This window comes from Nansenia antarctica (assembly GCF_963989245.1).
Source record: "Nansenia antarctica genome assembly, chromosome: 17".
NCBI classification, from domain to species: Eukaryota; Metazoa; Chordata; class Actinopteri; order Argentiniformes; family Microstomatidae; genus Nansenia; species Nansenia antarctica.
The window spans coordinates 15,279,282-15,288,888 of NC_137687.1; the positions used below are offsets into that span (position 1 = coordinate 15,279,282).

General features: G+C 46.4%; 1 protein-coding gene across 1 annotated transcript; it reads left to right on the plus strand.

Annotated features, from left to right (window-relative positions):
* rnpepl1 (arginyl aminopeptidase like 1) lies at positions 1-9,607 on the plus strand (the record flags this gene model as incomplete). The annotated part of the gene is made up of 12 exons (XM_080547322.1): positions 1-79; positions 128-519; positions 3,706-3,846; positions 4,038-4,189; positions 5,066-5,182; positions 5,504-5,739; positions 6,156-6,269; positions 6,974-7,086; positions 7,550-7,658; positions 8,299-8,523; positions 8,832-8,974; positions 9,335-9,607. The coding sequence occupies 12 exons, from the start codon at positions 1-3 to the stop codon at positions 9,605-9,607; spliced, it is 2,094 nt and encodes a 697-aa protein (XP_080403448.1).

The following is a 9,607-nucleotide window of genomic DNA, read 5'->3' on the forward strand; positions in this document are numbered from 1 at the left end:
ATGGATAGAATCGAATTTCAGAGACCGACACTGTGTTGCTGCCGCAAAGTGCTGACAGTGTCCAGCAAGTCGTGTGAAGGTGGAGGTGGAGGAGGAGGAGGAGGTGGAGGTGGAGGTGGAGGTGGAGGTGGCCGGGCTGGGCTGGGACAGTGTCACCTGGTCGACATCGCGTCGGCGTCCAACTTCCACTGCTTCAAACTCTGCCACTTTCATCTCGACCTTCGCCTTAACTTTGCTGTAAAAGAGATGACCGGGTGGCAGGTCCTGGAGCTACTACCGATTCAGCCCGGGGTACAGACACTGGTGTTGGACACTCACCCATCCTTGCTCATCCATTCCATAGACTGCAAGGTGCCTGGCACCACCGGTGCTCAGGACGTCTCCCTTTCGCTGACTTACCGTGTGGACCCGTTCACCGACTACGGGTCATCGCTGAACATTAGCCTCCCCGCCGCTGTGATACGGCTACATCGGGCTTTCCAGATCACAGTTCGCTACACCACGACAGACGGTCCTGCGGTAAGATCCTAAACTTTCCAGCGGTGACAGCGGTTTGGACAGAATAATAGCCTGAAAAACACTCAGTACAAGTATATGTGACAGGGTCTGATGAAAAGGTCCCCAGGTACGGCAACATCATTTTTCAGTTTGAAATCTGAAAACAAGTTGAAAAAGTGATGCAGTTCAGTGTTTCCTCCAGGATTTTTCACATTAGTGGCGGAGCGGTTAACTTTCGCGCGCGCAGCGCGTGCATTTTTTTTCCCTCGCGTGCACGCGCATAAAACGCGCACTGGCGCTCAAAACAAAGACGTAGTTTCACCAAAAACTAGAGGGTGGCAACAATTATAATTTCTTAAATAGCGGTTAAGTCATTAAAGCCGAGCAGGTGATTTTATATAGAAGGTGATCAAATACCAATATATCCTACAGCTGCAGCGGAACATGCGGAACGCGCATTACACACACACACACACACACACACACACACACAGAAAGATCAATACGAAGTAGGCCTACATGACGGTACACGCACAAAACCGGCTAACGTTACTCATTAACTGTTTACACAAGTAAAATCACAGTGTGACAGTCAGATGGAGCATTCGGTAAACAACAACAGCAAGGTAATGCTATCAGTTGAGTTAAAGAAAACCAACTCTTACCTTTGAGGACACCAACATGAGCCCTGCTTACCCGTACCTCCGCCGTTCTGTTCGTGGTGATTTTAGAGGCAATAGATTATTTTTGCCCCGCGCATATTGCTATGAATAGTTCGAAGCTAGGTGCTTGCACGTTAGGTGCGAGAATACTCGGTTAACCCATTAGCGGGAACATTATTTGTTTCACAAAATAGGCTGATTTAATTGACCATGAACATCAGAGACATACACGAATGTTCATTTAAAATACTCTATACTGAGCACTGGTATAAGAACATGAACCAGAGAACAGTAGTAAACAGGGACGCGGGAAGGGGGGTGCTGAGGGTGCTGCAGCACCCCCTAGCGGCAGGCAGAAGGAGCTCCTCCTGCCTGAATTTAAAAAATAAAAATATTATTCAAACAATAATTTAAAACAATATAATAACTATTGTTGCTTTTGGGAATAAAAATAAATGTGTTTTTTGTAATAAATGTACAAATGTGTTTGTTAGTTTTAATGTTAGTGATCACATGGTCATATCTTGCTAGGGAATCTCTGAGTTCTTTAGCAAAAATGCTAAATCAGCCAGAACAATTGAAATGGAGTTGGAAGAAGATGCTGATGCAGTTGCTTGCTTCGCTTAACAACACTCCCATTAATGCTCTACTGTCGGACGTTGTTGAGAAAGAGCAACAGACGGCCAGAAACGTATTAGAACTGATATTCAGATCCATCCGATTCTTCGGCAGCGAAGGGCTTCCGTTAAGAGGCAATAACAATCGACATGGAGTGCTGTCTGTAATAATGGTCAACATCATGTTTGTGGACATTGTGGGACACTGTGAGCTGAGTGGAAATTACTGTAAATTCCAACACATTGTTGGTAAAATATTTAACGTTACGTCTTTGTAGTGTGTGGGTGCGTGCGTGCTTAACTATTATTGCGCGTGCATTGGGGCCCGTCGTTATGCCACTGTGTGCGTGTGAGCGAACGAGCAATCAGCGAGAGGGAGGGAGGGAGGGAGGGAGAGAAATCGTTATAATTTTTTCCCTGGCAATTTTTTTCCCTGTAGCGTATATAGACAGCACCTCAGCACCCCCAGTCAAAATACCTTCCCGCGTGCCTGGTAGTAAATGCAATAACCCACAGTCGTCGCTGATGATGTTGCATTTTCGATTAGGATACGTGATTAAAGGCACCGGCGACGGGCTAAAAGAGAAATCCAAATGTCCCGCTAAATTCGGACCAATCACAAAACTGTTTTGAAAGCGTGTCGCCGCACGCCTGTTGAGAGCGATTCAGTCTCGATTGCAGTGCGAACACAAACGACGAGGTTAATTGCAACATTGTAACATATTGTAAATAACTACGAACTAAATCGTAACGAAATGTTGGTCTGGAAGCGGCCTAAATCTAGCTTCAATCTGCTTTTTTTCTGTTCTCCGGTCATAATAACTCGCTGCCTTTCTGCGCAACCTGAATCAAAGTGGACTGTCTGAATCAATTAGTGGCGGAGGAAATTCATTCGTGGCGACCCGCCACGAATAAATGCATATAGAGGAAACACTGTAATGGGTGGGAACAATAGCTGGTTAACTCCACCCCCAACCACTCCCCCTCTACATTATCTGTCAGTGGGATTGTCAGCTAACCCTCAGGAAACAAATTTACTGGGCTGACATGTTTAAATTGCTAAATAATAATAATAATTCCAGATTCATGATTTTTTTTTTATTGCCATGTGTGCCAAAGGTTTATTACAGGTTTATTAAGTTATTACAGTATATCTCAAAAGTGAGTACACCCTTTAGATTTTTGCAAATATTCTGTCATATCCTTTCAGGGGATAACACTATCTTAATGAAACTTTGATATAACTTAAAGTAGTCAGTGTGCTGCTTGAATAACAGTATAGATTTATTGTCCATTGAAAATTACTCAGTACACAGCTGTTAATGTCTAAACAGCTGGCAACAAAGGTGAGTACACCCCATAGTGAATGTCTGAAGACTTCAAAAAGTGGTACTGGGTTCTGCACAAAAGTCAAAATAAGTTGTTGATATTTTAAGTCAAACATTGCATATTTTCACTAATTTTCTGATAGAATTCTATTTATTTTACTATACTAGAATGCAGTATATGTTTAAACTGAAATTGCCTATTGTTTTCTCTATGTACTGGGGCACAATGGACCTATCGCTAAGCCACGCCCCAAAATAGATATTGTCCAATCATATCACAGCAAAAGTCACTACAGGCCGAACACTCTGACAAACAACTCGCTAATATCTGATGGTGAAAAGCTTCTAGACTAAATATTCTTTAAAAAAACATGTCTGTTACTTGCTGTGGTAAATCAGAAATCAGAAATTTGCCAACTCCCGCCATTGGATGTCATTCAGTCACGGTCGGTCAGTCAGTCACTGTCAGTGAAGCGTTGTTTGTTTGTCCGAGTTTTCAAAGGGGGCGTGGCTTAGCGATGGGTCCATTGCATGCACCTAAAGTATATGAAGACAACAGGAGCGATATATTTATCATTGGTCCTGGGTCCTCTGTCACAGATCTGGTGGCTGGATGCCGAGCTGACGTGTGGTCAGACCCGGCCAATGGTTTTCACTCAGGGCCATTCTGTATGCAATCGCTCCTTCTTCCCCTGCTTCGACACACCAGCCGTGAAGAGCACCTACACTGCGACTGTCAGAGTGAGTCTGAAATTCTGTATCAGTAACATCAGCACCACTTACCTCTTGTGAACTCTCGCATCCCCTTTCTCTCTTTTCTTTTGTGTTTCCTCAATCTCACTTTGTTTAATTGTTTTTGGGCATTTAGCTGCTAATTGATGTGTCCATTGTCCTTTGTGTGTGTGTGTGTGTGTGTGTGTGTGTGTGTGCAGGTCCCGGAGGGTGTGACTGTTCTCATGAGTGCCTCCCGCAGTGCCTACTCCAAGCAGGACCGAGTGTTCCAGTTCTCCATGGAGCATCCCGTCCCTGCCTACCTGGTGGCCCTGGTGGCGGGGGACCTGCAGCATGTCGACATCGGCCCTCGGTTAGTGGGACAACAATGTTGATATCAGTTAGTGGGACAACAATGTTGATATCAGTTAGTGGGACAACAATGTGATATCAGTTAGTGGGACAACAATGTGATATCAGTTAGTGGGACAACAATGTGATATCAGTTAGTGGGACAACAATGTTGATATTAGTTAGTGGGACAACAATGTGGTATCAGTTAGTGGGACAACAATGTTGATATTAGTTAGTGGGACAACAATGTTGATATTAGTTAGTGGGACAACAATGTTGATATTAGTTAGTGGGACAACAATGTTATCAGTTAGTGGGACAACAATGTTGATATCAGTTAGTGGGACAATAATGTGGTATCGGCCCTCGGTTAGTTGGGAAACAATGTGGTAACGTCAAAGACGTCGAGAGACGAGGATGAGTCTGGGAATGGCTGGATCACTAGGGTGGGTGCTGATCTGAGATGTGGCAGAAAAAACAGACAGACAGAAAAAGTTGTCAAAGATTTTACCGTGGCCGTGTGATCTTAATAGTTTAACACTAGAACAGCCGTGCCTTTTTTACCTACTAAAAGAGCCGCCTCGGGGGGTCAAATGACTGCTACTGCTATTTACACACAACGACCACTAGTTGGCCGCTTGTAAATTGGTCTGCCTCCTACACAGAAAAACGGCAAAATAGCTTCATACTAGCTTATCCTGATGTGATTTTGAAAATGTAAGGATACTGGGTGGTAGAACGCACATATCTAGGACAAGTCATGAAAGGAGGGTCCTGAAATGTGATAGTGTAAAGATAGAACACTTTTCTTTACTCGTGGCTGTTCTATTGTTAACTGAAAGTAACCTTTGACCCTCTCCCCCCCCCCCCCCCTGCACTCTTATCTCTCCCCCAGGAGCCGGGTGTGGGCCGAGCCGTGTGTGCTGACCTGTGCTGTGAACAAGCTGGGGGGCAGCGTGGAACGCTGGCTGGGCGTGGCTGAGGAGCTGTTTGGGCCCTACGTGTGGGGAAGGTCAGTGTCAACACAGCATGTCGACCATGTAACCGCAGGGTTAGGGTCATCCTCTGACAGGTACGACATCCTCTGTCTGTCTGTCTGTATCTATGTCTGTCTGTCTGTCTGTCTGGATGTATCTATGTCTGTCTGTCTGTCTGTCTGTCTGGATGTATCTATGTCTGTCTGTCTGTCTGTCTGGATGTATCTATGTCTGTCTGTCTGTCTGGATGTATCTATGTCTGTCTGTCTGTCTGTCTGTCTGGGTGTATCTATGTCTGTCTGTCTGTCTGTCTGTCTGGGTGGGTGTATCTATCTCACGGTGTCTTCCTCTGACAGGTACGACATCGTGTTTCTTCCCCCGTCGTTTCCCATCGTTGCCATGGAGAACCCCTGCCTGACGTTCATCATCTCCTCCATCCTGGAGAGCAGAGAGTTCCTGCTGATCGACGTCATCCATGAGATCGCCCACGGTTGGTTCGGCAACGCCGTCACCAACGCCACCTGGGAGGAGATGTGGCTGAGCGAGGGGCTGGCCACGTACGCTCAGAGACGCATCACCACAGAGGCCTACGGTACACACACACACACACACACACACACACACACACACACACACACACACACACACACACAAACTAAAGAGATGCACTCTCATACCAAAGTAGCTTATAGTGTTCTCTCTCTCTCTCTCTCTCTCTCTCTCTCTCTCTCTCTGTCTCTCACACACACACGTGCAAACATCTGTCTACCTGCGTCTCAGAGACGCATCACCACAGAGGCCTACGGTACACGCGCACACACACACACACACACACACACACACACACACACACACACACACATATAAACACAAACACACACATACAAACTAAAGAGATGCACTCTCATACCAAAGTAGCTTATAGTGTACTCTCTCTCTCTCTCTCTCTCTCTCTCTGTCTCTCACACACATGTACAAACATCTGTCTACCTGCGTCTCCTCCCCCAGGTGAGGCTTTTACCTGCCTGGAGACGGTGTTCCGGCTGGACGCTCTGCACAGACAGATGCGTCTGCTAGGAGACAACAACCCGGGCAGCAAGCTACAGGTGAAATTTGAGCCAGGTAATCTACACACACCTGCCTTAGTTAGACTCACACAGCTGCTTTAGTTAGACTCACACACAGCTGCTCTAGTTAGACTCACACACCTGCTCTAGTTAGACACACACACCTGCTTTAGTTAGACTCACACACCTGTGAGAGTGAGACACAGACACACAAAGAAGAGAAAGTTAAAATAATGAACACATCTCATTATCGTCTTCACTTGAGATTGAGAAAGACACAGAAATACCGTGCATGTGCATTCCAGACACTTCTCCAACCGTCAATGACAAGTATATATGTAATATTTTAAGTCATATTTTAAGTCAATTGTACATTTTTGTAATTGAGTGTTTGAGGTCTATAGGCATGGCAGCACATTTAACATGTGTTAGTTTCACCTACCCTTTTTTCACCTACCCTTTTTTTTTTTTAAAGTTATTTTTTCTGAGTGGGGCAGTCCCACTCATATTTTTTTAAATGTATTGACAGTTACAGTGAAGATTTAGACAGGAAGGATGGGTGAGAGAGAGAGGAGGGATGACATGCAGGATATGTCCCCGGACGGAATCGAACCGGGGACCCTGCAGTTACATGGTCAACGCTTAACCCGCTACGCCACCTAAGCGCCCCTGGTTTTGACTTTCTCTCAAATGTAATATATTGCATGACTCCGTTTTCTCTGTGTGTAACTTCCCTATGTGTTCCTGTCTCCTCCTCAGGTATTAACCCCAGCAGTCTGATGAACTTGTTCACCTACGAGAAGGGCTTCTGCTTCGTGTCCTACCTGTCTCAGCTGTGTGGGAACGTCCAGCGGTTTGACAGCTTCCTGAGGGTGAGACTGAGTACAGGATGGTGTTCATACATGCAGCCTCGCCCTCACTCACAACCAACCTGTCCTGAGTGTCTCATAGAGCAGTTTGTGTGTGTTTGTGTGTGTGTGTTTGTGTGGCCTACATAGAGCAGTTTAACCAATGTCCTGTGTCTCCCTCAGGCCTACATAGAGCAGTTTAACCAGTGTCCTGTGTCTCCCTCAGGCCTACATAGAGCAGTTTAACCAGTGTCCTGTGTGTCTCCTCAGGCCTACATAGAGCAGTTTAACCAGTGTCCTGTGTCTCCTCAGGCCTACATAGAGCAGTTTAACCAGTGTCCTGTGTGTCTCCTCAGGCCTACATAGAGCAGTTTAACCAGTGTCCTGTGTGTCTCCTCAGGCCTACATAGAGCAGTTTAACAGTGTCCTGTGTGTCTCCTCAGGCCTACATAGAGCAGTTTAACAGTGTCCTGTGTGTCTCCCTCAGGCCTACATAGAGCAGTTTAAGTTCAGTAGCGTCGTGGCCCAGGACCTGCTGGATTTCTTCCTGGGTTTCTTCCCTGACCTGAAGGAGAGCTGTGTGGCAGAGAGAGAGGGTGAGTGTCCGAAAACACAACCACTAGCATCCACCCTATATACACCTGTGTAGATCTGAATGGACTATAGAGGTAAAACAACCACTAGCCCACCCTATACACCTACGTAGATCTGAATGGACTATATCAGGGTTCCCACGGGTCCTTGAAATCCTTGAAAGTTTGTGAATTTGAGAGAAAAAAAAATCCACTTCTTAAACGTTTTTGAAAATAGACATGGGTCATTGAAAATGCTTGAATTCCTCTCTCTGTCTGTCTCTAATATATATATTCAAAAATGTTTTACTTAGCTCGTCAACTAGTAAATAAGTCTCTGTATTGCTTAACTGTGAATTGAGTCTTGAAGTCCTTGAAAGGTGCTTGAATTTAATGTGTCAGAAGGTGTGGGAACCCTGTGGGAACCCTGTATACATACATCTCTCCCATTATTTCTTTACATGACCTGTATTTCACCTCTGCCCAACTTACCAGATTTAGTGGTATGCCCTGTCCTAGCTCAGTTAACAGAGACAACAGTACTACTAAAGTATTGGAACATACTTTACTGTGTAAACACTGTTTTTGTCTGAACCAACAGAACTGAGCTATAACTACTTGGTCTTGGCCACCGCATGCCCCTCTCTCTCCCCCTCTCTCTCAGGCCTAGAGTTTGAGCACTGGCTGAACGGGTGTGGCCCCCCCCTCTGTGAACCAGACCTCTCTGCCGGGGGGGTCCTGACCAACCCAGTTCAGAGTCTGTGTGAGCTGTGGGCCACACACCCCCCTGACACGGAGGCCATAGCCGCCGTCGACCTCTCTACCTGGAGCACCTTCCAGACTGTTCTGTTCCTGGACCGACTCCTGGACCGGTCCCCGCTCTCCCACGGTACCGCTCACCTCCTCCGTCTGCTCTGACTCGCCCTACTTTTATTTATTAGTTTATTTAAAAGGGACATTGGACAGTCATTGACTCTCTCAGCAGTCCCTGGGCAGGTAAATCCACAGGGGAAATACGGCCTCAGGTGTTATAAACAATTTAAAACAGAACTACAGGAAATAAAAACTCACACTTTACACTCAAGAAACCCTAATGAATGTAGTCAACACGTCTGGTCGTCTGTGATTGGATACTTGTATGCTTCTGTTCATTCGCCGACCTAGAGACCTGATTGGCTTGTCCCTGTGTGTCCTCAGAGGTGATGAGTCACCTGTCACGCTGCTACTCTGCGCTACTGGACGGCATGAACGCAGAGGTGCAGATCCGCTGGCTGCAGATCGTGGTGCGGAACAGCTTCTACCCCGACCTGCCGCGCGTCCGCGGCTTCCTGCACAAACACGTGAGTGGTGGACGGCTGGAGGAACCGATCGATGCTTTAACATCTAGCTGTTTTTCCCCATGGGTCTTAATTCTAGTATGTTGAACTGCTAGATTGTAGCAGTGCAGTCTCTAGAAAAATGACACAATCAAAAGAGTTGCGACACTTTTTGTGGGAAAGAAGTTTATATCCTAGGTTTCGAGGGGAGTTTTTTTTAACAATCACCTGCTCAACTAATCAGCCTCACCTGCACATCCTCAACTAATTTTATTTATATTTTGTTTGAATAAAAAAAAAGAGTACTTCAGTATGACAATACCTCAACCCAAACTGGTCATGTTTGAACTGCCGTCACACCCCCTTCTCTCTGGTCTCTCCCAGACGTCCAGGATGTACACCGTGCCCCTCTACGAGGACCTCTGTGCCGGGGTGTTGAAGTCTTTTGCAGTGGAGGTGTTCTACCAGACCCAGGCCCGCCTCCATCCCAATCTGAGACGGACTCTCCATCAAATACTGTTTCAGACCACCAGCGCCCTACCGACAGGCCCGGCCCCGCCCCTACTACCCCCTACTACCCCGACAGCCTCTCCTACCCCTGTGGAGCCCCCCAACACTGGTACAATTGCACTACGGGATGTCAATGTGTCTGCCTAA